The 27,103-nt window shown below is 39.7% G+C and overlaps 1 protein-coding gene across 7 annotated transcripts; it reads left to right on the top strand.

Moving 5' to 3' along the window:
* Positions 1 to 2,000: 2,000 nt before the first annotated feature.
* Positions 2,001 to 26,807, top strand: zdhhc3a (zDHHC palmitoyltransferase 3a). Of its 7 annotated transcripts, none has more exons than XM_030395127.1 (8): positions 2,001 to 2,210; positions 3,963 to 4,076; positions 5,970 to 6,390; positions 6,612 to 6,736; positions 6,977 to 7,073; positions 7,266 to 7,347; positions 9,311 to 9,441; positions 25,677 to 26,181. In XM_030395127.1, the coding sequence occupies exons 3-8, from the start codon at positions 6,049 to 6,051 to the stop codon at positions 25,881 to 25,883; spliced, it is 984 nt and encodes a 327-aa protein (XP_030250987.1). In that variant the 5' UTR covers positions 2,001 to 2,210; positions 3,963 to 4,076; positions 5,970 to 6,048; the 3' UTR covers positions 25,884 to 26,181. The 7 variants fall into 7 exon arrangements, with proteins under 7 accessions (XP_030250987.1, XP_030250986.1, XP_030250991.1 ...); XM_030395126.1 differs by having other exon boundaries at positions 3,963 to 4,090; XM_030395131.1 differs by lacking the exon at positions 3,963 to 4,076 and adding an exon at positions 25,002 to 25,040 and having other exon boundaries at positions 25,677 to 25,805.
* Positions 26,808 to 27,103: the final 296 nt, after the last annotated feature.

Here is a 27,103-nt window from a genome sequence, read left to right as displayed (position 1 = left end):
AGCGTTACATTCATTGGTAGCTGTAAACACTCATAAAAACATTAGAAAAATACATACGTGGGTTTGGTGCCCACCTGTATACTAAACAAATAAGGAGTAGTTAATGCTTATAATCATCAGAGAACGTTACATACGTTGTTTTTAGTACCTATCTGTTTCCCAAATATATTTGTACGTGTGTTAATGTGTAAATGAGAGGCATTAACTTATAGTACTTTGTAGAAGAGTGCTTTATAAAGTTCACTCCATTGACTTGTATTAGTTCACGGGGCAGAGTGGCCACATCCAATATGGCAGTGACATCAACGTATGGTGCAGGGCTCAATGAGGCGTCTATGTATATATGTCTATGGGATTATGTTTTATGCATCATTTCTCCTCAACCAAACATGATAACACAGAAAAGGTGATGTCTTTTCCTATGTTTTGATGGTCAAGAATAACAATGATACCACACTACATCATAAATTATTCAGGAGAAGAGGTACACTGTAAATAATTTTGTGCTGTTTTAACTTGAACGTCTTAGTTCAATTGCTGCCTTAAACATTTAACTTAGTTTAGGTTGAATAGTTTGTTTAAGATGTAGTTTTGGTTAATCTTAGGATATTTAGTTGAATCAACAACTGTTAAGTGATACTGACAATCATTATAATTCAATTATATTTCCTTACATTTGAAGAGTACTTTAAAAATCAATTCTGTGCTACTTTGTTCTGCCATTCGCACAAAGACATTATGTTAACCAACTGACGATGATTTGATAAAAAAGCATTAAAGTTTGATAAACTGAATTTAACCGACCTTTATCATGGTTAGCATGGTGGTTTTTTCATTATTGTGAAAAAAAGAACCATGACTTCTCTCAAAATGTATTAAAGACAAGCAGCATATTTCCATAACTATATATATATATAAAAAAAGAGTCTCAGGAGGGTTCTACCTCTCAAACAATGTAGGCTGGGAGGTCTGCCTATATGTTGATCATGTTTCTTTGGAAAATGTTTTTTCTATTTCTTTATTTAACTCTGTACATTACAGTCATCGAACATTAAAGTCAAGACTTTAAGTTAAAGTTAAAAAAAAATCATGTTTGTAAGTTCTGTAGTGGTCTGAAAAACAAACAAACTATAAATAAAGTTTAATCAACCCTGACCATAACAATTAAAACTTTTATATGTTTGTTAAATTACGTGAAAAAAATTCAACTTAATTCTGTCATCACTTTTTATAGTGTAATGGTGAATTTTGTTAGTCTGTGAGAATGAAACTAGAGACCATCTTGTAATTGGAACAGCCATGATGCCCATAAACATGCTGACCCATAAGTACTCAGTAATCAATATTACGTTATTACATGAATACTCAGTAATCATTATTACATTATTACCTGAATACTCAGTAATCATTATTAGGCCTACATTATTGCATGAATACTCAGTAACCATGGGTTCGACCACACCCATCTTCAAAACTGGCCTTCTTGTTGATCTCAACTACAAACCTGTAAAACTTCATGGCTCCATCTTGCACAGTTATGGTGCCAATCAATCACACTGACAAAATCTCTTCACAGACGGACATATCACCTGGCGAGGTACTCTTAACAGCTTCTGTAGCTGTTAGTGTCACCAGGACCATATTTTGCCATGATGACACATACACACTGGTGAAATGCTGGTTATGTTTTCAGAGCATCTGGTGCCAGGTGCCTCTTTGCATTATGTTTTCTTTATAATGCTGTACACTCAAAAGAAAAGGCTGTAACACTGACATTAAGTATTTTAATTACATGTAATTCTATTTCTTAAGTTCATTGTAAATGGTGATGTCTAATGCACGTGTTTCATTATGAAGAGGTGTCAATGTTTAAAATTAAAAGTATTAAATGTTTAAGGCAAATTATTATTATTAATTTGTTCAAAGTAAGTTTAACTACTTTCTCTAAGTAGCTTTAGTTTAGCAAATTAGACGTCACGACTTTACGTCACGACGTCTTGTTGTTGGTGGAGGTGGAGGGCAGGAACAGGGCATCGAAGGGGAGCTAATAACTATCAGCATCACCGAGAGTATCCGAAAGGTGCTCGCGTTTCAGGTGAGATTAGACGGGTTATTATGATAATTAATGTAAAGGGAAGGCCGACAGACACCCGGGGGCTTCTGCCGCTTTACAGCGAAAGCGAAGGACGCTGACAGGAACATGAAAACAGGTTAGTAAATGCTCAGTCTGAAACGTTCGCTAGCAGCTAGCGTAGGCTAATGTACTCACGTTAGTTAATGTGTATCGGCTCGTGATGATTTTAGTCTGGTTGCAGTATCATATAGGCCCATAAGCTGTTTAACCTAACAGAAAGCTGGCTTCAGCGGATTTTTTAAACCGAGTTTCGCATTACTCGTTGCCGCTAAAAGATTAGCTTACCTGGCTAAAGATAACGCTGTTACCGTGTTTACAAGCAGTGAGATGGAAACTGTACCACTATATGAAACTGCTGGAAACCAGTGACTGGCTGCTAAAGGCAGTCCATGCCCATTTGTATAATTGTTAATACGTGTTAATGTATTTGATTTACATTGCATTTCATATTGCGAGTTAACATGGACTTACATGAGAATATGTTCTTGTTGGGTCAAAGAAGTGTTAATTGTATTGTTGTGATGAGCACAGACTGCAGGTCACAGTTTACCACATTGTAGTGACCTCTCCATTTACTCAGTCATCTCTCATACAGCTGCAGGAGCTGTGACACTGAGTCAGACTACAGTGGCTCGCTGATCTGTGCTGTGCTGCTCACTGCTGTGTTTGACCTTCCAGTTGATGCACCTTTGACATCCCAACACCTACAACTGCCCACTTTCCCCCCTGGCTCCTTGTCATGAAATGTCCATATCAGAACTACCAGATTGTGTAGGACTCTTGAGGTTCTTATACCCTAGGTGTTTTTTCTTAAAACTTAAGAAAAAGGTATCAAAAGAATGTTTTTGTATTCGTTAAGTAGTTGGACCTGTTATACTGTAGAACAGGAAAGTTGAGTTTCAGTCAGCATTTCCTGTGGAAATGTTTTCATCCTCATTCTTTGTCACGCAGCCTACTTTATTTCAGGTGTAGCACTTTATCCCAGCAATGCTCACACAAGTACACAGCAGTGTGCTATTCACTACTTTAACTGGCAGGTCAACTTCAAGTTGAGAAAATTCCAAGATTATTTAAGGTGATAACTTTCTATTTGAAGAAATTGAATGAAGGATAAGGGGGGAACTAAAATGGGAAATATGGCAGAGCAATATGGTCTTGAAATGATATAGCAATATTTTTAGGCTGTAAAAATACAACTATGCAAAAAAATCTAATATTTTGATATGTCACTGTAGATATTGTGACAATATTGTAGGGATGGGTGTTGGTACTTTTACAAAATATTAATGCAACAAGATTTTTGATTGATGATCCACATTGCTGATGATTGAATCATCAGTAAAGTAGATATAATAACAAAAATGGTAATGACAAATGTTAGAATAGCATGAACATGGTCTGATAGGTTCACCCCTACACTGTAATGCAGCTGTTAATACCAGGACAAGACAACGCTTATGCTGTATTAGCCTACTATTTAACAGTATTCAAAATCGAAGACATTTACTAGTCTCATACCACGATAATGATATAATATTAATACATTGCCCCTGTGTCAGTGAAAGGGTTACTCTCTCAGACTGTATTTAACATATTAAATGCTGATAAAAACAAACCTGTTATCATAAGCAGACGTTGAAAATATAAATGAAAAAATAAAAGGTTAATTTGCGTGGAACTCAACTGGGTCGACTCATTTAAAGAAATGAATGGAAATAAATATAATATAGGCTACTCACTCCAGTAATATAATCATGTTTTGATTTAAAGCATTCAGTCATACATTCATACATTGTAGTAGGATTTACACCATCTTTGATACTTAAAGGTGTGCCAGGTGTGAAGCACCCCACGTTATGTCACGTTTCACGCCACGAAGGAGCCGGATACAGGGAACAACACCAGTTGAAGTAAACACGAGCAAACAGTAGGCAGCATGAAGGCGAGTGACGATAGGTATCTCTCATTTCACCTAAATTGTTTCCACTTTTCACTCACTTGCGTCTTTTCCTTGCGTCTTTGTCCTGCTCTCTGAAGATTTGTGGAGACACACGAGGAAACCAGTGGAAGAGAGAGGACCAAGGAAATGTGTTTTCGGAGAACTGAGATGTGCTTTCCTCTGCAGTTGATCACAGCTGGATCAACTGTCAGTGGGCTTCATTAGCTGTAGATGTGAGATGAACAATGTCAAAAATGCCATTATCTATACATTTTGTAAATTATAACACGGAACTAAAATTGTCGAGATTTAAGTAATGATTAAAGTTAAACTGATGTGCCGCATGTCTGATTGCGCACAGCTCTTTTAATGTAGAGATCCACCTATGTCGTTCCTTATGTACAGGTGATGATGATGATGCTGACACAGAGGATGATGTGTTCCTCCTTGATGAAATATATCACTTGCCCATCTGATATTAATCACAATGTTTAGTTTTATGACAGATTTTTCCATGCTCAGACATCAGTTTTGAAGTTGGTACTCTGCTTTATTTCACCTGCTGTCAGTGCCATACATTATAACCTATCCTTTATACCGGTATAGATATCTTCAAAGCTGATGGCAAACAGTTTGGCTTGATGATCACTGTTTTTTTCAAATCCGTCTGATCCACTCCAGCATCCATAAATAACCAAGGGGGTGTTGGTCGGTTACTTCTAGGACTACAAATAACAACACTGTTACATTGAGCACTGCCACCACCTGATAACGCGTCATCACTTCACGAGTTGGAAAATACGTCAGAATATTGCGTGTTCACCCGGTTGTTAGGTTTAGATCAAAACCAAGCTGAGGTGATAAAAACCTGCGTCTACTGCAGAGCTGGGTGTATATGTAGAGCGTACACATTCCCATTGCCCACAAAAGCCTGATCTTAGTGGGTTTAAGTGGGATTTGTTTGTTTTTTTTACCATTAAAAAATCATCAGGCAGGAAGAGACTTGACAAACTTATCAAGAAGGCCAGCTCCATCCTGGGATGCCCTCTTGACCCAGAGCAGGTGGTTGGAGAGAGCAGGATGATGGACAAGCTGTCATCACTGCTGGTGAAGGAGTCCCACCCCCTCCAGGTCACTATTACATCACTGGGCAGCTCCGTCAGCAACAGACTAATACACACCAAGTGTGTGAAGGAGAGGTATCACAAGTCCTTCCTTCATGCTGTCAGACTGTACAACCAGTACTGCTCCCAATAGACCTCACTCTGCACTGTGCAATACCACTATACAAAACACATTTCTGGATTGCATTGGATAATCTGGTCATTTCTTTTTTAATACCCATATTTATTATATGTATTTGTAAATAAAAATTCACTGCCACACTGTTTATAATTACATGTTAATTTTGTGCAGTATAACATATATATACAAGTCTATTCTATTTCTTACCTTTTTAATTATATCGTTTATTTTTTACTATTTTGTAATATTCTATCCTATTGGCTGCTGTGGCAAACAAAAATCTCTGTTTGTGGGACAATAAAGGAATACTGATTCTGATTAGAAAAGGGGTATTTGTTAGAGCTGAAGAGGCCTCTTGGGTGAGAGGTGAAACAAGTGAACAAATCCAGTTGCCTACAATATAGCACTCAGAACTACCATGACCTGGATGAGTGAGAACCTCCATTAACATACACTGATTTTATAGTTTTATGATGGTAGTTTAGGTAGTCTTTGTTTCAGGTGAGGTCGCCAATCTCCTCTGTTAAAGACTGGGGGAAACCTCGGGTTCTCTTGCTGGTGGAGTGAATGTTTAGTTTCAAGTGATGATAAAATGCTTCTCCAGAGAACCAAACCGTTGACCTGCCTCTAACCTGTGTCCATCTCCTCCAGCATGCGGTGACTGAGACTGAGGCCTAAAGTGGGTCCTGTGGTGGCAGCAGCAGCAGCAGGCAACAAGTTTAGATGAAGGATGAAGAGCCCAGTGCACAGATGCAGGGATGTGGAGCACAGTCGTGGGCAGGGCGGAGTCGGGGCAGGAACCAACTGTCTGCAGGCAGAACAGCGCATCCCTATCTCCAAAGACGTCATCACTTCCTCCTCTGCCTCCGCCATGTGGTTCATCAGGGACGCCTGTGGCATTATGTGCGCTGTCATCACCTGGCTGCTGGTGTTTTACGCAGAGTTTGTGGTGCTGTTTGTGATGCTGCTGCCCTCCAAGAATCTGACGTACAGCATTGTGAATGGGACCCTGTTCAACTTTCTGGCCTTTCTTGCCCTCGCATCACACCTCAGGGCCATGTGCACCGACCCCGTAAGTCAGACTTGTTTGATATTTCAAGCAGATTCTCATGCTTACGTCTTATGTCATGCAGACCAGTTTAGGGTATTAAGCTTGATGTAGCCCTGGTTAATGGTGCTTCACTTTCATAAAATTGTACGTAATATGTTTAGCCTCTGCCTACTTGTTTCATTATGGTGATTAATGACCCACAAATTACACTGAATCTATTGTGTGGTCATGTTTCTTGCTAGGGGGCGGTGCCAAAAGGGAATGCTACAAAGGAATACATAGAAAGCCTTCAGCTGAAACCAGGGCAGGTGGTCTACAAATGTCCCAAGTGTTGCAGCATCAAGCCTGATAGAGCACACCACTGCAGGTAGGACAAAAAGGACACGGACCTCTCACAATCCTGCACTTCCAGCTGCAGTGTTTTGGTGCAGTGAAGAAGTCAGACTGTAAATGCTGACTCTTGTCAATTTCTGCTCTTCTGAGAACGTAGTACTGCCAATCTTGTCTTTCTGCACCATTATTGTTGTTGTTTGATGGTTGGTACAATGTTCATTATATCTGAATCCACTCCCTTTTCTTCACACTTAACTTGCGGTCTCTCTCACAGTGTTTGCAAACGCTGCATACGGAAGATGGACCACCACTGCCCCTGGGTTAATAACTGTGTTGGGGAGAACAACCAAAAGTACTTTGTGCTTTTCACAGTAAGTTCACCACAAGTCTGAGTCTCTTAAAATGTGGATGACTTTCATATTCTGAATTGAAGAAGATTGCTAATGACCTATTTTCAACCTTTTGACAATAAGAACTCCAAATGCAGATGAGAAGGAATCCTCAGTGGATAACTCTGTTTGCAGTGAATGTTTGGTCATTTTGTCCCTTTTCTATTTACCTAGATGTACATTGCACTCATCTCTCTTCACACACTGGTCATGGTGATCTTCCATTTCCTTAACTGCTTTGAAGATGATTGGACAAGTGAGTGTTTTTTTTGTCTAAACCTCTGTAGCCCTACATTACCTTCACTAGTACTCTGAACTGGAGAGCTAAACTGACAGTCATCCTTTGAAATGTTTTTTATTGGGATGAACATTTTCTGTCAGTGAAATGAAATGATATACTATGCTTCCAGTGTTTCCCCTGGGATGGAGTTGTAGCAGCAGAGGTGTCACACACGCACAATTCTTTTTTGTAGGTTCACAAAGTGCAACATCTGCAAGGTTTCCGTCTCTGCCCGAATTGTAAGGGCTTTAAAGTAAATATGAGGTTTCATGAGCCAATTTACAAACTCATCTTAAAATACAAACATGCAGACGCAAGCTTTGGAGGGGACAATGTCAAAACTGTTCGAAGACTGTTCTCTTAAGAGAAATTCCTGAAGGGATACCAAAGAAAATATCATGGTGCCCCTCAGGCACAGTAGGCAAGCCTCCAGGATGAAGATAAATCTGTGCATGTGGAATACATCTTTGTATAAACATGGATCAACCAAATGTTGTTTATTTCACAAACTAGTGTTAACACGCGTTTTCCCTATACTTGATTGTGTTTACTGTGACAGGACTGTGCAAGATGCATGTGAAGTTGCAGGACAGTTTTTTTTACCCTTTTGCAATGTGCAACATTGCTTGCTTCAGTTTTGACATTTAACCGATGCTTGAGTTTTATTTGTTGAGCTGACATATTCAGGTAAGCGCAAGTTCTTTGTTTGTATGCTTAATGCTTTACGTGCGTGTGTGTGTGTGTTCTTGTGTGTAAAAGGTCAGCATTTGCAGCGTCAGCATCGTTAAAAAAACAACAACAACTTTAGCTTCTAAAGTTATAAGTTAGATTCATTCCGTTTATGATGCTATACTGGGTGTGTGAAATAATGTAATGTTAGTTTTCTAAAGTTATAAGAACGTGTCCTCTCTTTTCCGCTATATGTTTTACTTGGAATGTGTTGACCTGTAGCTAGGCTATATGAAGCATCTGCAGTGCAAAATAATAACGTAATAATAATGTTGTTAAATAATAATAATAGATACAACAAAGCCCTTTTTACTCCTCCACTCCTCTCTTTTCCTCTCCCCCCCCTTTCTTCCTCCTCTCCTCTCCTGTCCTCTCCTCTAGTTAAAAAAAATTCAGCATGGAGGTGCGCGTTTAGGGGAAACACTGGCCTCATTTAATATATTTTAAATACAACATATATATTCTTTGAAAAAACAGTTTGTGTTATATTAATGTTTTGTTTATTTTCCGGTATATGCCTATATAGATGTATTTACATGTCATTATAATGAAAGAAATTGAACTTGATAACATTTATAAAAACAAACAATCATTCATATGATTCAACAATGTTATTGCTTTCCTTTTTAATGCTTGGTGCCTATTGAAAATGGGAAAATTATGGGATTAATAAAGTAATTTCACTTTAGGTCCTCTCCACAGCTGTCAAAAATGCAATACTCATGGGTATGAATAAAATGTGTGCAAGCAGATTGTTGAAGCATAAAGCTAAATCTAGTGAGAAAGTCACCCAGATGAAAACATTGAAACTTCAACAGTAAGTCTAGGAGACTTGAAATACTCAGTATATTTACATGATGTTTGAAAATGTTGTACTGTTGTGTTAAACACTAACACTAACACACCCAGATAATGTGGTTGGAAGTCGATTTACTCTTTTATGTATGTAAATGTAATCTGGTAATCATTACTACTCAACAATCCAATCTAAACCTCCTGATCCTCAACATGCACCAGCCTTCCTGGTGGCAGTTGGACGTACTTGTGGACACAATTGCTTTGAGACTTTGCATCCTCGCTAGTAGTGCTGCTGTAGACACTTACCAGCAGAGTGCATTAGTTTCTTTACATGTAGTGTAAAACACTTCCTCATATAGCCCTCTCTCTTTGCCCCTTCACATCTCTCCCTCCATGTCCCTTAATTCCCTAGAGTGCAGTTCCTTTTCTCCTCCAGCAACAGTCATCCTCCTTATACTCCTGTGCTTTGAGGGTCTCCTCTTCCTCATCTTCACCTCTGTGATGTTCGGCACCCAGGTCCACTCCATTTGTACCGACGAGACAGTAAGTGATCCATTTAGTGACCGACAGTCCTTTTACTTTCTTTTTGTTTAACAACTTCCTTCTGCTCTTCTCCCTGCTGCTGCCTCCCTTTGCTTTTTAACACTAGCATCTTTGACCACCTGCTTCTAATCCAAACAGTTTACACTGAACAAGTGATGACTCATTCTGCTGAAAATAATAGTAGTTAGTAAATTACTTGCAAGTCTGTACTGTGACTGCCTGAAAAGTAAGTTATTGCCAAATTCAGTATTTTTAAGGTGAATTTGTGGTGTCTGTGTAGCATTCACAGTGCTGATGGTAAGACCAGTAGTTCCTCAGAGCAACAAAATGTTAAATGTGTGGATGGTTGAAGCACAATGGTTGTGTAATCAAATTTCACCACAACCAGTCAGGGGTTGCTAGACAAAAATAAGAAACCTCCTTTGTCTACTTTTGTCTAATGTCAAGGACACATTGCTTACATTTTTTTTAATCAATTTTAGCCACTGATGTTAATGTAAATTTTCTGCATTCAAGTCTTGGTAGGCATGGCAACAGTAATACCCCTTTACCACTGGTTAAAAATTCCAACTTAAAACTGCTAAGTTCTGGCTTTTGTGTGCACTCTGCATTCACACCCAGGTGAATTGACACCATTTGTCACCTTGGCTCGGATTTTATCAAAACATAAGTCCTGGGTGAACATACGTGTAAATAAGGAAGGAATGCAGTCTATTTAAGGATGTTTTGTTACTGGACACGATGTTGGAGGTGAAGCCTCATTAAGTCCTGAAGCTAAAAAAGCTTGACTTCCCAGCTATGATAATACCCGGATAACCAACCGAGCCGACTAACTTCTAAGATTTATAAGATTCAAGATTATTCAATTTTGCAGCTCTTCTAGACTTTCCAAATGTTGTTGGATGGAATGGCAAAAAATTATGATAGTGAAACTAGTCATTTGGTGGAGGTTTGGGCGCCAAGAAGAATTTATCCACCATTTTACAGACACTTTCAAAAGGGGTATATAATACTCCTTTCATACAGGAGATTAAAGTCTTCTGAACACACATTTAATTCGTCTTGGAGTTGGAACCTTATGAGACAACGTCAACATCTCTTTCATGTCCAAATATGTAAGTTTGTATGTCTCCCTTACGTTTTTTTTTTTTTTTGGGTGGTTTTGACTTATTGTTGTTTACAAGTTGGTATCATTTAATTATGACAGACACACCATGGTCTGAAGGAGATGATTATTGTTGAGCAGTTCAGAAAAGACCACAGATGTGGGTATGACCTGTCAGTAAGTTGAGTCTTAGTGCATAGTAGACATTCAATTCAGTCTCTCCAAAGCTGTTCCACTCAAAGTAAATACTCACTTTACCCACCAAGGTATTTGGTCTTTAGCTGATTCTCTTATATTGGCAGTTACCTCAAAAGCATAATGTTTGACCCCAGTGTAAACACAAAGTAAACAATTAGGCTATTTTAATTTTATTATTATTTTGGAACCTGATGAGATTAGGTAACTACAGTTGTAGTCAGAAGTTCACATATACTTGTAAGGAGCATGTATCATGGCAGCGTTGGGGTCCAATGATTTCTACAGCTCTTTTATCTGTGGAACACATATACTACCAGTCAAATGTTTTAGAACACCCCAGTTTCTCCAGTTTTGTATTAAGATTCAAGCAGTTCAAGTCTAAAGTCTTAATAGCTTGAAATGGTACAAAGGTAAGTGCTAACCTGCCAGAGGTTTAAAAAAAATGGTAAGGTTACCCAAAACTGAAAAAAATTTACATTTCAAAATTATACAAAATGGCCTTCTTCAGGGAACAAGAAATGGGTTAACAACGTAAGGCTGTCCTGCAGCAATAGAGGTTGATCAAGCTTTGAAAGTTGGTGCTACCAATTTTATAGGTGTCCCAACTTGTCTTGATTACTTACAACCCCCTCTGTCTGCATAGAAGTAGTGTTGGAACACACTGTGATACCCTCCCCTTAATGAGCATTATTTGAACAGTTTTGTACTGCAGAAAGTATTGTGTATTGTGAGAAAAAGGCAATTAACAATGGAAGAGAGACAGACCAACATAACACTGAGGTCTGGCAGACCCAAAGCCACAACAGAATCAGAAGACAAGTTTCTGAGAGTCAGCAGCTTGCATGATAGGCATCTCACAGGACAATAGCTTCAAGCACAGCTTTATAGTGGTTGTAGTAAGCAGGTCTCTGTTTCAACTGTGAAGACTTGACTGACAAGACTTTGAGTTGCAGGTTTGACAGGTCGAGTTGCAGTAAAAAAACATTGCTAAGACGTCAGAATAAGACAAAGAGGCTTTCCTGGGCCATGTAACACAGACAGTGGACTACTGAAGAATGGAAGAGGGTGTTTGTTATGACCCCCCTAACGGAAAAACTTGCAGAGGGTGTAACATATTTAAAAGGATGCCCAGACATCACATGAATGGTAAAACCAAAGTTTGACAGAGGAAGAGAAGGTGCCAGAGAGCAAAGGGAGAAAGACAGAGAGAACAGGCAGAGGGAGAGAGAAAACAACCAGTACAGGCCCACACGCAACAATGTTGTGGACCGATGAATTAAGATTTGAGATCTTCGGTTCATCAGGCAGGATTTTTGTACGCACTAGAGTAGGCAAAAGGATGGTTCCTCAGTGTGTGACATCAAGAGTCAAACATGGAGGAGGAAGTGTGATGGTCTGTGGCTGTTTTGCTGGATCCAGGATTGGTGACTTGAGTTAGAGGCACCCTGAACCATGTGGGTGCACCATGCAGTACCCTCTGATATGCGCCTAGTTGGTCAGGGGTTCATTCTACAGCAAGATAATGACCCAAAACGTAAGTCCAAGCTATGCCAGAACTACCTAAGGTAAAAAGAACAAGAATGTAAGCTTGAAAACATGGAGTGGCCAGCACAATCTCCAGACTTAAACCTCATCGGGCTGGTTTGGGATGAACTGGACAGAAGAGTGAAAGCAAAGCAACCTACAAGTGCCACACATTTATGGGAACTTCTGCAACAGAGTTGGGAACTTTCTGAATAATATTCAATTTCCATTGTAGGAAGAACACCATGAAGGTGGCTACTTTGATGAGACAAAAATGTAGAATACATATTGGTTTATAAATTGATACCATGATTTCTTTTTTAAATTAAATTGTTTCTATGCTCTATGCTTTCATTTCAGAGTACAGTGAGACATTAAACTGCATACATTTAAAAAAAAAAAAAAAAACTTGTGCTAAAACTTTTGACCGGTAGTGTACAACTCTATTTCAAAAAACCTTCATGAAGTTTGGTTCAATTATTACTCAATTATAGGTCTTGTGAAAATGTGACCAAATATGCGGGGTCAAAAATGTACAGCGACTTGAACAATTACGTTAGGGGGTTTTATAAAGTTGTCTCAATCAAATGTTCTTTGCAGCATGGCCTCTTAACTTCTTCTCAGTGATTCTGATTGATAACGGCTGATGACTTTTTTGGGCCCATTTAGATAGGGCTTGTTTGATGCGCCCAGTAGACTAAGCCACAAGCACTACAATGGGATGGTCTTAGGAGCTCAGCAAAAAGTGCATTGTTGATTTGACCAAGTCAGGCTGTAACGGCCGTTTCAAAGCAGTTACAGGTCCCATTAACGACTGTGCAAACAACTGTAAATTTGAAGTGCACGGCACAGTTGTGTCACTGCCATCATCAGGAAGATAACGCAGACTATTACCTGCTACTGAGAGAAAATTCATCAGGATGGTCAAAAAACATCCAAGTCCACAATAAATTAGAGTTGCTGGAATGATCACAGTGTCCACAATCATGCATGTTATGCATTGCCTTTGGCTGAGAAGTTGTCGTGCAAGAAGGAAGCCCTTGCTCCAGACATGGCACCTTAAAGCTAAACAGAAGTTTGCTGCTGATCACATAGTAAAAGAAAAAACCTTCCGGAGGAAAACTCTGTGGTCACATAAAACAAAAATGTAGTTGTTTTGCTACAGGAAGTTGCAATATGCTTGAAAGTGTGAAGTCGAAGCCTTTAACCGAAAAGACACCACGCCTATTGTTGGTGCTGGTAATATAATGCTGTGGAGCTGTTTTGCTGCCAGTGGATTTGTTGCTCTAAAGAAAGCAAATAGAATAATGAAAAAGGAGGATTATATCCAAATACTTCGTTAAAAACCTAAAATCATAAGCCAAAAGATTGTCTCTTTGGTGCTGTGAACGGACAATGATCCCAAACACAGATCAGTTGTAAAGGAATGGCAAAATCAGGCTAGACTTGAGATTTTGGAATGGCCTTCCCAAAGTCCTGACTTGAACCCTATCAATGCTTTAAAAGCTTCATTGCTTATCTAATAAATATGTCACAAGACCAGGGATGCCCAGGGAATCCAATGTGTTTTTCTTACTACTATGTGTATCTTTTCTTTAATCTTCTAATACCTCAGTGTATAAAAAAATCACCTGTTGTCTCGTCCTGGATCTGAGGAACAACTATCCTGTTGTCTGGATCTCCATGAACAGGGGCTCTCTGAGCTGGATCTGTCGGTTGCAGCAACGGTCAGTGGACTGTGCAGCATAGTTCAATTCAGTACATAATGTCAGCATGAATTAAAGTTTTCCGTCACTATGATGGATTTCTGTCGACTTGGCTCTGAAAAAGCCATAAATGAGATCGATGAAGAGCCAAAGAGAAAAAAAATTAGGCGTGTGGGGGCAAGTCGAATCTATGCCACCTGATTGACAGCGAGCAAAGGGACGGGACGGCCAGTCTGAGATCTCTCCTTGTACACGTCACATGTTATGGGTCACGGGTCACCGTGCATGCACACACGAACTAGGTACCGCAAAACGCAAGCACGCTAAGTGACCTGGTTATCGTCTTCAATTGATCAGCAGCACCAGTATGTCAATTTCTGCTCAGCGGTATATATCAATTCCTGGAGTGGTATTTTGCTGTTACTCCACTGGCATTCCACCGACACATGATGATTTAGAAAAAGATTCTTCATGGGGAAAAAAAGAACCTTTCTGCAGAAAGGTTTGAGCTGTGCGCTAAAACATTTGGCGGATGTAGGCACAATGCAATTTCCCGACGTTTGTAAATCTACGCAAAACTCAATAAGCAGAAAATTATACCACCACTGCCACTGCTACGCTCGATGCCCCACCAGTCTTAAAGGCTAGTTAGTTAAAGTAAATTGATTTAAACTCATTTAAATGCAAATTCAGTCTCAAACAAAGACGAAAAGGCAAAAGCACTAAGGCATTGGCTACAGTGCACAGGCATCTCTTGCAGCCTGTCCAATAATAATAGTAATAGCCTTACTCATATTTCTGAGCCTATCTTGTTAGAATTTGTGAGGAAGTCTATCCTATCAGTGTCTTTTAACCAACGCAAAGTGATCAACATTTGGTTTCTTAGGCAACAGTAGCCTGTGTGTTGGCAAAAATAATAATGCAATAGTTGCTTAATAACATTTGGTTACGCCTATTTAAACCCATGATACAACTTAAAATTAGTCTCAGCCTGTATTTTGTAAAAAAACAAAATTCAGTCTGATGATTTTTATTTGCTTTAATCCCTGTGTCAGTTGACAATGACAGTTAACAGTGTGCAGTACTACCCTTAGTAGTCCTTAGCAATAAAATGGGCTATAGATGTTGTGATTACCTTAGACCTTGCTGAGTTGTCGCTAAGTAGTGGCTGGAAAAAGTCTTGTATCTCAATGTCTTTATCTTGTGTGTTGTTGCTAGTGCTAACTTCCTCGTTGATTGCACAGGTTTCACCATGACGTCTCACCATGTGAGATTTGTCATGCTACCACTGTACTTAAACACTGTTTTACAGGGCTTTCAAACCGCCAGCTTTTTGTCCAACTTTCCGTCCTTCTTATAAAGCACAAATCTCTTCCAGACTTTTGATTTTAGATTTGACAGTGCATTGTAAAGCTTGTCTGTGTTGTTGGACATTTCTGTGCCACATCCCATGAGAGTCTCATGCTGACCTTTGAACTGTAACGAGAGCTATAAGATGCTGTGAGGAAGTAGCAGCATAGCAGTTTGATTCAACCATGCACTGAACCGATTCAGTTCAAATTGACAGTACATTTAGATCGATCCAGTGGTCGGCATATCGGTGTAGTTGTATGTTTAACTTTAAAGGCCATTTCCGAATAAATTTCAGATATGGCACGGAATTAACAATCAAGTGGAACACTAAAATATTCCAATAACCCTAACAAATTTTAAGTAGTGTAGCTGAACTTCACTGATTCTGTCGAGGAGTGGTTAAAATCAGCCAGAGCTTGTGTATGGCTATTTAAAGCACCTAATTAAGGGTGAAAATGGCCATGGGACATTTAACAAAATGTCAGAATTACTGTATGTATATTTTTGAACAAGCAGATTTGGTCACATTTTCTTAAGACCCATAATAAACTCATTATTGAACCAAACTTCATTAAAGTTTTATATCTCTGAGAAAGAGTTGTAGAAATCATGGTAACTCAAGACCACCTTTACATACATGCATGATCTTTACGTGTATGTAAACTTTTGTTCAAGTGTGTACATATGATTACGCTGCTTATGGTTTGTATCAGTTATGGCTGAAGACAGTAAAACTGGCTTCAATTGAATAAAGTGCAAAGAAAAACTATTGAATTATATATACACTGATCAGGGATAGCATTATGACCACCTGCCTAATATTGTGTTGGTCCCCCTTTTGCTGCCAAAACAGCCATGATGTTAGCAGTAGATTTATTAAGTCCGATAAGTTGCGAGGTGAGGCCTCCATGGATCAGACTTGTTTCTCCAGCACATCCCACAGATGCTTGATTGGATAGAGATCGGGGGAATTTGGAGGCCAAGTCAACATCTCAAATATCTTTGCTGCGCTCATTAAACCATTCCCAAACCATTTTTGCTTTGTGGCATGGTGGACAGGGGTCAGCATGGGCAGCTATGCAGCCCCGTCAGCAACAAACTGCGGCACACTGTGTATTCTGACACCTTTATATTAGAACCAGCATTAACTTCTTCAGCAATTGGAGCAACAGTAGCTCACTTGTTGGATCGGCCCACACAGGCCAGCCTTCACTCCCCTCATGCATCAGTAAGCCTTGGTTGTCCGCGACCCAGTCGACGGGTCACGAACAACCTACAGAGCAGCAGATTTGGAGATGGTCTTATCCAGTAGTCACAATTTGGCCCTTGTCAAACTCACTCAAATTCTTACGCTTGCCCATTTTTTCTGCTTCCAACACATCAACTTTGAGGACAACATGTTCACTTGCTGCCTTTATATATCGCACCCACTAAGGTGCCATGAGGAAGAGATAATCGGTGTTATTCAATTCACCTGTCAGTGGTCATAATGTTATGCCTGATCGGTGTGTATACCCATGTTAAAGCTTATTAAATAACCAATTTTTACTACTGCATGTCATCAACAATGTTTCATCAAAGGCTTCTTTTAAAAATGCATGCTTGCTGATGTCTGTGAGTGCCTGCAACTTTGTATTTAGTTGTTGAAAACTTTCAAAAGAATGTTCATGTTGCCCACTGCCACTTTAATACATGTGTCATTTATAAGGCACAAACATATTTATTTAGCCATTAATATCCAACGAAATACTGACTTGTGTGTAACCTAAGTTTGTTCGCTGGTATCATCACTTGTGTAGTTTATACATCAGTGTCATGTGGTAGTAGTCATAAAAGTATTCCTTTTAATTTGCAGGAAAAACTGAGGCTGCAGCAAAAAGTGAAAACTTCTGATGATGATTTTATCAGCTTTGTCCAAGAGGTAGTGATGAGTGTATAAAACCACTAAGTGATGTACTTGATTTAAATGCATTTTCCCAGAAAGGTAAATGTGTCCATCGGTGGAAAAAGGAATCAATATCCCATCTATGTAGTTTGGTGCGGTCCTACAATCATTCTCTTGGTGTACCTGTGGAGCTCACTAGACCAAACTCTTTTTCCTGCTTTGAACTTCTTTTTGTCTGCAACTCGAGGTCAGATATATGTGAGACATTTGAACATTTCATGTCAGGGACATGTGGAGGACTGTACAACACAGGGATATTTTTAGAAGTCAGTATTTGTAAATTGATTTGTGTCTTCTGACCGGGTCACAAAAGTCCACCAACTGAAGTTTGGTTGTCTCTCGTTTTCAGGGCATAGAGCAGTTGAAAAAGGAAGAGAGAAGATGGGCTAAAAAAACTAAGTGGATGAACATGAGGGCAGTATTTGGACACCCTTTCTCCTTATTGTGGTTTAGTCCCTTCTCCACCCCTGACCATGGGAAGGCTGAGACCTACCAATATGTGGTGTAGGCTCAGCACAGGAAATGAGGTGGCTGGGGTCAAAACTAAAGTGGGAAGCCCTGTCCAGTCCCACAGAGCTCACCTTTGGCAGTCTGCTACTCCCAAAGCTGAACGTGATTTACACTGTATCCCCCACGCTAGCCATGGACGGCGTCCCACCTGCTTTTTGTGTTACCAACTAAGTGCGATATACGTTTATTTCTGTGTTGCCTTGAGTGAGTGGAGTTGCAGAGAAAAAGAAAACACCTTGAGTTTGTGAATCCTGTTTGCAAACACTGTGATGTATCTGTTTTTCTGAACTTCTTCTATTACTGTTTTTGTATCAAAAGCCTTCTCTTTTCTTGCTCTGTATACTCTTGCTTTTCTGTAAGGGTTAGTTCTGTTTATTCCAAGAAAAACATGTTTTCACTTCCCTGTAGTGGTAAAGCTGGCCACGCTGATACTTTTTCATTTCAGGTGTTGAGGATTTCAGCTACCACTGAAACCCTAACCACATCAATACAATTGAAGAGATTATAAATTCACTTAAGGCTTCCACTAATGATTATTTTTTATAAATAATTTTATGATATATCTATTATTTTCTAATGTCAGATAATAGTAAAAGAGTGCGCATCATGTGTTCCCAGATCTCAAAGTAATGTGCTTATTATTTAACCAACAGTCCAAAACCCAAAGATATTTAATTCACTGTCATAATGAACTAAGGAATCCAATAAACCTTCCCATTTAAGGTCCTGTAACCTTTAAAGTTACTTCAAGGGGCAAGCTGTAAGATATGGCCAGAATTTTAGAAAAACATTCTAAAAACACTGAAAGAATGAAATGGTTGGTCAAAAATGTCTGTGTACTGTGTTGCAATGTTTACCGAAGTTAGCATGCAAGCCCTGGTCCATCCTGTCTCCCAATACCCAGTGTATCCCCTTATATGCATCTAGTAGTGGCACACCTCCACTGCTGAAATGTGACTGCCAGTGCTGGATTATTGTTATTTTCAACAGAGGAGAAAGCGCAGGAGTGGAGAGGACTGTGTTTTATCTTAGGCACACTATGGATGTTTCATTCAGTCATTCGTTCAAAATGTATTTAAATCTTGAAAAATCACTGAAGGCAAATCCTCAAGAACACAAATGAAAACAGAATAGGTGCAAAAGTGTGCTGACTAACAAAAATAACAAACATAATCGTGCATAAGACAAATAAAACAAAGAAGTGATGAAAATCATAAACTGCAAGCAAACATGCATGACACAACACAAAATTCAGCAGAGGTGCATAAAAGATAAATGGCAGGCAACCATACAGGAAAGCAGGTAGATGAAAACAGATGCCGAGTAGTCAAGCTTTATATAGCTAGGTTAGTCAACACAACTGCAATTACAGGAAGAGAGGAAGCCTTCTTATAACTTCAGAAACTAACATATTATTTTGCACTGCTACACATTTTTAGTAAAGCTTAGAAATGGAAATGACTTGCAACTATAGATAGATTGTATTTTTTCTGGCTACTGACACTTAGTGTCCAGACCAATTCACACATTTAAGTATACCATTAAGTCTATAACCGTTCAACATCACTGAATATGTCAGCTCAACAATTCAAACAACAAGCATTGGGTAAATTATATTACTGAAGCAAGCACTGAACACTGAGCCCTGATCATTATTCTTGCAGACGGGGAAGAAAACTGAGACTCACATGAGTTGAGCCTAACGTTACAGTAAATGCAGTAATATGTTGGACAAGCGAGAGTTAACAATAATTTGTGAAATAAACAACATTTGGAAGATTTATGTTGATAAAAGACAATAGGTATTCCACATGAACCGATTTCTTCATCCTGTTCAGTCCCACTCTGATGTCCAGTTGTGTTCACTCCTAGTTGGCTAAGCCCCTGCGACCACATTGAGTCCCCTCGTTATCCAGAGTTCCAGTCAGGTCAGGCTCCCGTCACTTGCTCTGCGGCTAAAATAGCTAACTGCTGCTAGTTGCTCCACCTAAGGATAGTTACAGCAAAGAGTATACTGAGCAGAAGTAAGTGATTATGCTGTCCCCGATAGTGCCTTCAAATGCTGGACATTTCTCACAGATCACACCTTTTAAAATTATTTTCAAAAAATAGTTTCAAATTAATTGCATGTTGATTGAATAAGCCATTAATTGATCAATCATTTCAGCTATAACTTGATGTCAAAGCATTTGGGAGACTCAGTGGCAATATTGCTTTGCAGAATCCAATTGGTCGAGGCAGATGGCACCCACAATTGAGTTTTGTTCTGCTCGAGATGTCTGCCTGATTAAAGGCAATTTTTTCCAGATATACAGTTTGTTTTTAAGACCAATGTTCCATTCCCCTTCATTCTACAGGGGTGAGAGCAGAAAATCTAAATCCTAGGCCTTTTAAAAAGGTTCCCACTTGAATGGATGCATGAATGGTTACGTTACAGAAGCTTCAGTCTCCACAATCAATTTCCACTCTATTCTTCTATCTTCTACTTCTATTTGATGACAGCTATCATTATGCCTACGTGATACCTGTCGATGATAATATCAATGCTATCACTGATCCATGCTAGTCTCGTTGCAATAGGGGTGTCACGATCTCGACTGTTAGTCAAATATCAATCAGAAAACACACAGCATGTTGTAGCGAGGCGAGTTAACATCACCTCCTCTTACCTGAAACTGCAGACAATTTTAATACACCATGGCAACTGCTGATAAAAGAGACTCATCAGCTGAACTCGAACCCCCTCCTGCTCCTCCTATATCAGCGGAGTGGAAATATTTTGTGTTCCTGGTGAGTAATGTCAATAACGTTTGCGTTGTTGACAATAAAACCTCAGTTTGTAAGCTATGCTATGTGCATGTAGCATATGCGTCCAGAGGCAACACGACAAATATAGCCGTAGGTATCATAAAGAAGTAGACTTAATTGAAAAAAACAACACCGTTAACACAGTCAACCCTTCCGTCCCTCACATAGAGCTGAACTTCCACAAATTCAAAGCAATAACCAGCACTATAGGGGTATTTGTAGCATCACACATGCCACCTTATTCAGTGGTGGAAAACCCTGGATGTAAGCATGCTATAAAATGCCCTGAAAGGTGCCCTCCATGTATGATAATGTGAAGGAAAAAGTTATTGGAGGTCTGAGCAGTGCAGATTTAGTGGCCCTTAGTGGACCTCCAGAACGACAGGACCTTCACAACACTACATTAAGTCTGCTGTAAAGAGTGCACACTGCAGTTACAAGAAAGAGTCACTAGATGGCAGGTACCCCCTATGACTTCTCTTTTTGTTTACAGTTAGTTTCCAATTAAATGGTGAAAGAAGTTATTGCAACATTTATATTGTTGATCAGTTATTTAAATCTGACAATAAGGCACGAATAATGGAGATTATAGATTACACCTTATAGACTATCTTTTGAAATAAGAAAAAATTTAATGAGTTGTCATGGCATAAAACCAACGATCCTAGACTAGACAAGTCTAAAAATTGCGTAGACATCTGTGCTACAAGAAAAAAACAAAACAAAGAAAAGAACGAGAACCGAATTGAATTGTGACCTTAAAAATGAAAAATGAAAATCAAGTCGAGGTTTTGGAGAATCGTGACACCCCTAGGTTGCAATGGTAATGACTACATATGACTATTAACCATGCTCTCCGTCTCTCAGTAGTTGGCTGTTAGACACAAAGAAAAATTACTGGAAGTGGGCTCTAAATGGTGCCAAGAATAGCATATAGAGAAGCAGTTTAACATCATTATTGTGGATAAATGGTCAATAATGATCATGAGAATACTGAGGCAGACATTTTGACTTGTCATTGCAGGAAAAGCACAGGTGAAACAAATTCAGTTAATGCTGACTCAGTTCCATTAGAGATCTGAGTAAGCCATGACAGTTAATCCAAACTAGGACCCTTAAACTAGCACACATAGATGGAGTGCAGTAATCTTTAATATTACCAATTGCAAAAGGTCTATTAAGAGATGCAAGTTTCCTGTTTTTTCTCATCCTCCACCAATTCTGATACCTCACCAATATCTGCTGATATGGATTGCCAATGTAATCGCAGTGCTCTGTACACCACACTGTGTGGCAGTCATTGGGATAATTTATAAGGTGAGCTGATCCCCCAATGAAAATTGCCAGGGAATCAAAAAGTAGAAGACTACAAAGCACTTAATGATATTAATGGATATATTGATGGGTATTGATAAAGGTTCTCAGTCAACCAGGTCATGGTAATTCTAAGTGCTGTATCGACGGCAACTGGATTTGTGTCAGTTTCGTGAACACGCTCTACCTCTCATGCAAGAGGCTTTTTCAGTTCTAACAAACTGGAGTCATTAATGTCACCCGTGAACTCTTGATTTTCAGAGTCGTTGGGGCCGCTTGTGAGCGGTTGACCCAACCGGCATTGATGTGGGTCGTTAGGGCTTGGTGGGTCCAGGTGTTAATGGGTGTTAAGTCGTCTGGGGAGGGAATACAGGACAGCATTGTAGGTGGGTGATTAGTAGGCCCCCTCCTCAGTTTAAAGATGGTCGATCCAGTTTGACATAAATGGATTATTTTAAGCCTCTTTCAAACCATCTGTCCTCCCTGGCCAAGATGTGTACATTGTTGTCCACAAAGACCACACGACTTTGTTCCTTCAGATGTAAGTGGACAACAGAGTTGACCTGAGGAATTGGCTCTCCTATGTTGTGCCATTCGCATATGGATGGGTTGTTTCCCCAATGGGTTGTACAAATCTTTGCAATCCTGGCTGCTTTGAACAGCATAAACTACATTATTCCACCCCAAGGACAAATCACCCAGGCATAAGCAGCAACCTCTTGGCAAGAGAGGACAGATGGTTTGATAGAGACATAAATTAATCTAGAATTTCAGACTAGAATGACCATCTTTGAACAGAGGAGTTGGCCTACGACTCTACTTATCACCCACCTTCAATGAGTTCCCTCGCCAGCCGGCTTAATACCCATTCACACCTGGACCATCCTTGCCCAAGTGACTCACATGAATGCCGGCTGAGTCAACAACTTAAATATGTCCCAAACAACCTTGTAAGGACATATCGATACAGGGTTTAAAGCCTGCAACTCTCCTCCACTTAGTTAGAACTGAAGAAGCCTCTTAGATGAGAGCTCAAACGTCCACAAGGTTGCCTACAACATAGCACTTAGAAAGTGATGGGTAATGTATAAACTGTCCCAGCTCACCTGTGAGTGTCGGTGAGCTAAACAGATCTTAGCTTAGAAGGAAAAAAGTGATCCTTTCATCGCTTGTATTTGAGCGTTACATGATGGACCAAAAAGTCACAATGCCATTTAATCTTGTGTTTTGAATGACACGAAGAGCTACTTGTTGCCCAAATGTGGAACATTCTCCCTGATTCCTCTCTCATACATACATGACATTAACAAAGCTTCTGTGGGACATGCTAGAACAAACAACTAACCCTGATCCATGGAGGCCCCGTCCCCCAACATACAGGACCCAAAGGATCCAATACAAACATCTCAGTGCCAGACACGACAGAACACCCTTAGATGTCTTATGACCGTGCTTTAACATGTCAGCGTGGTTTTGGCTATACAAGGGGAACCTGCACAATATGAAGTAGGTGGTTTTAATGTTATGGCTGATGGAGGAAATATGTGCATGATGACTTGCCAGTGAAATGGCTCCTGCTCTCTAAACTCATGATAATTTGGGAAGCTTTTAAAAAAATATTCTTAAAAAAAAAAATCCTAAAAAAAAGACAGTGGCTAGAACTACACTAGCTTTAAAATGCTCTCTGTTGGAGAAAACATATTAAATCCTAAGTGGAGTCAAATGGAAAACACTGTATGAAAAATGTGCCAATGCATACATCTTAACATGAAGTAGCCGGATATTGGATGTATTGTATTTCTGCGCTATTCCAGATGACTGCAAAGCATTGAAGTATAAAAATTCATCATTGACATTTAGACATGTACTTCTGTAAAAAAGGCTAACTCACACTTTGTATTTATAATTTGGGATTTTCTGCTGTGTGAATTGCTCTGTTCTGAATTGTGCATTTTATTCTTTTACTATTTGTTGACATGATATTGTGTGTATCCTTTGTTATCTGAATGCATGGTACAGGTGAAGGCTAGTTTAGTGATGTATGTGAAACATTGCTGGTATGATGGTGGCAAATCTCGCTGGTGAAAGTGATGGTGGAGATGATGTGTTTTTTACAGAAATATAAATTCTTTCTAAATATTCTGAAGATATTTCAGCACATGCACAGAGAATAAATACTTCTCAGTTGCAATGCAAAAACTGTTTGCTTGCTTTTTTTAGTGTATTTATCTGTGTTTGTGCCTCTCATTTATTTATGTTCAGATATTGTTTAAAGGTGCAATATGTAAGAATTTTAAACATTAGAAAATTAACAAAAATTGTCGACAGTATTTAAAGAAAACACAGCGTTGACATTATGTCAAAGACATCTTGCACTGTTGCAGAGATGTCAGCATGCTAGCCAACTAGCCCTGGCTTGTCATGTAGAGAACAGCTCAGGCCATCGAAGGTGGGCGCTGACTCCCCTCTCACTCTTCTACTATTCACACCTCTCCTGCACCTGCCTGAACCTGCAATTATCACAACAAGCACACAGCAGCATTCTCCGTTTGTGTGCTGCAGAAGTTCTGGAAGGCAGTGGTTGCTCAAGCAAGATAGTGTCCAGTTATGACCTCCAGTATATTTGTTGATTATAGGGACGGAAAGTATCACTGTTTTTGAGCACTATGTCAAGGAAAATTATGGGAAGTCAAAAATGCTTTTATGTGACTCGTGAAGTTGTTTGAAAATCTGTATTTTGAGTTATTATCACTCGACCCTAACCCTAACCCTCCGTTGACCCAGGGCCTGGGAAAATTGTCCCAGTGTTCCCCTGCTGAGCTAACTAGCTAACGACAGCTACAGGTAACAGCAGTTAGTGGTCACCCTGGTGATACGCTGCCCCCCTTTTTTTTTTTTTTGACAGGTGGCCAATTCTCACATATTGCACCTCTTTTAAGAAAAGGTTTCCACTTTCCCTGCATACAGTCCTCTCACAGCCGCTGTTCTTTTCTTTCATTCTGTTCCCACTTTACTGTCTGTAATCAGCTACTTTTCCAATCAGTGTTCTCTCCACACTCATGCATTTGCTTTGGTTGATTACTTGTTCTGCCAAAAGCTTTCTGAAGCAGACAACTCTTTATAATCTTGAGGAGAGGTAAGCTTGTAACATTAACTGTCCCATCAGGCTTAACATAACACAAGCATGCAGATTTCAATCTGAAGGCCAAAGTGCGCTTCATGCCTTTTTTTTGCCGTTTGAGATTCAACCAAACATTATGAATGAATGAGTGAGCTCCTTGTGTATCACGATGCATGCCCCGTTTTGATGATTTGATATGTTTGCTTCTTCCACAGGTGTCATTCTTTATTTTTAAAGTGCATGTGAGTCATTCTGTTTAGTGTTTTAGGACATTTTGGGCATGTTTCTCAGAAAAAACAAACAAACAAAAAACTAATAGAAAAGTATTAAAAGGATATACTCACACGAGGACATGGGCAGGAGGAGTCATTACAGTAACCCCTTCACCATTCATATAGGAAATTACTATTCTATTAAGATAAACTTGAAGAATCTGAATCTGTCCATCAATATAAATCTGAAGGCTTTATTTGTCCTGACATTTTGTAGAAAGAGAAATATGCCCAAAGATCAAAACCATGGTATCGTTGCAATTTTAGTCATCAACTTTGTGTCATAGTTGTGATTGATGTTGCATGTAGAAAATGGACCTTCAGCCTCTTTTGCCTCAGTTCCTTTCACCTCAGACCAACACTGTTGTGTCTTCTGCAGGGAATCGAGCGTCTGAAGGGGGAGACAGGAAAGTGGGGAAAGGTGCCATGCCGGGAGGCCATGCAGATGGCGTTTGGCGGCCCATTATCTCTGTCCTGGTGCAGCCCCTTCTCAGGGCTGAGCTGCAAGAAGAGCCCGCCAGAGCACATCAGCATCCCACAGGGGGAGATCATCGACGAGGATGTTATAGAAATACCACTGGAGTAATGCTGTCTGCAGTCAGGAAGACTCATCCACAAGCGAGTAAAGACATTCGCAATTCGTGGACAGAAGACTTCATTTGGCTTTTTTAGTCGGAAAACTCAATTGGAATCATAATTTCACCATTTTAATAATGGTGTAATGGAACTAGCTGGTGGACTGAAGGAACTGAAAGGACTCAGAGCTCCTGTTAGCACAACCCAAGTGTTTGTTACTGGAAGTGAGGAGAGGATGGATTGTGCATTGTGTCATTGAGCTATCTCAGGAGACCAGTAACAGTAGCACTTATGTGACACTTGAAGCTTGAGCTGTTTGCTTCCAACCACTTGGCTCTCTCTGATGCCTTTTTGTAAGGATTTAAATCCACTCTGTGCCTTATCTGTCTTGATGAGCAAATGCTCATATGGGGGTCAAACACAACGTATGACAAACAGTTTGAATACTCCTCTGTGCAAATGTGGCTGTCAGTGTCTATCTGCAGCTGCTGTTTTCATCTTTATGACTGTTGCAGGTATGTGTGTGTATATATATGTGTAAGAAGCTGCAGGATAAGGGCTTTTGACAGCTTAACAGGTGCTGGATATGACAGGACCACTTGTGTTATCATGTTTACATTGTCTAAACCGTTTTATTATTCTGTTGATTCCATTTTTTAAATTCTGAAATAAATGAAAATATTCCATCCCTTTACAATAAGAACGGCATTGTCTTAAAGGTTCTGCGGAGCCTAAAGAGGCGTGACGGTACGCGTCATGATGATGACGTGTGTGTTTTTTTGCAAGGTGTTTCCCAGGTGTCATATGAATGCTGATATGATATGTGTTATTGAGATCCTGATCCATCAAACATCCTGGAAAGTGACAAAGTTATGTTTTTTACTGTAACTTACATATTAGCATAATCGCCATCAGTAAACTGGACGCAGTCTGACTCTGTCACTCGCGGGGAGGGAGGCTGCTTTCTGCAGATATGTGACGAAGAGTCAGTAGGACAGACACTTCTCCATGTAAAACTGTGGTATATTTTCCTCATACAAGTTGCCAAAGACAGTTACAGTTACTACGTTACTTCTGTTCGGTCATGTAACGTTGCTTTGTGGGACATTTCTCTGTATTTAGTTGAGTGAAGGACCTGTATAGTTATCAGACTGTCAGACCGACGCACCCTCGATACACGCAGCCTGCTTATCCATTCACACTGGTTCGGTTGGCCAATACTGCGCCTCT

The sequence above is a fragment of the Sparus aurata genome, chromosome 17 (genome assembly GCF_900880675.1).
Source record: "Sparus aurata chromosome 17, fSpaAur1.1, whole genome shotgun sequence".
NCBI classification, from domain to species: Eukaryota; Metazoa; Chordata; class Actinopteri; order Spariformes; family Sparidae; genus Sparus; species Sparus aurata.
This window is presented reverse-complemented; position numbering and strand designations above follow the sequence as displayed.

Excerpts from the sequence above, each read along its gene's own strand:
- zdhhc3a (XM_030395125.1), top strand. The coding sequence starts at position 6,049 with ATGAAGAGCCCAGTGCACAGATGCAGGGATGTGGAGCACAGTCGTGGG. Across the intron at positions 6,391-6,611 it reads GGGCCATGTGCACCGACCCC|GGGGCGGTGCCAAAAGGGAA; the intron begins GTAAGTCAGACT and ends GTTTCTTGCTAG. Across the intron at positions 7,074-7,265 it reads AGTACTTTGTGCTTTTCACA|ATGTACATTGCACTCATCTC; the intron begins GTAAGTTCACCA and ends CTATTTACCTAG.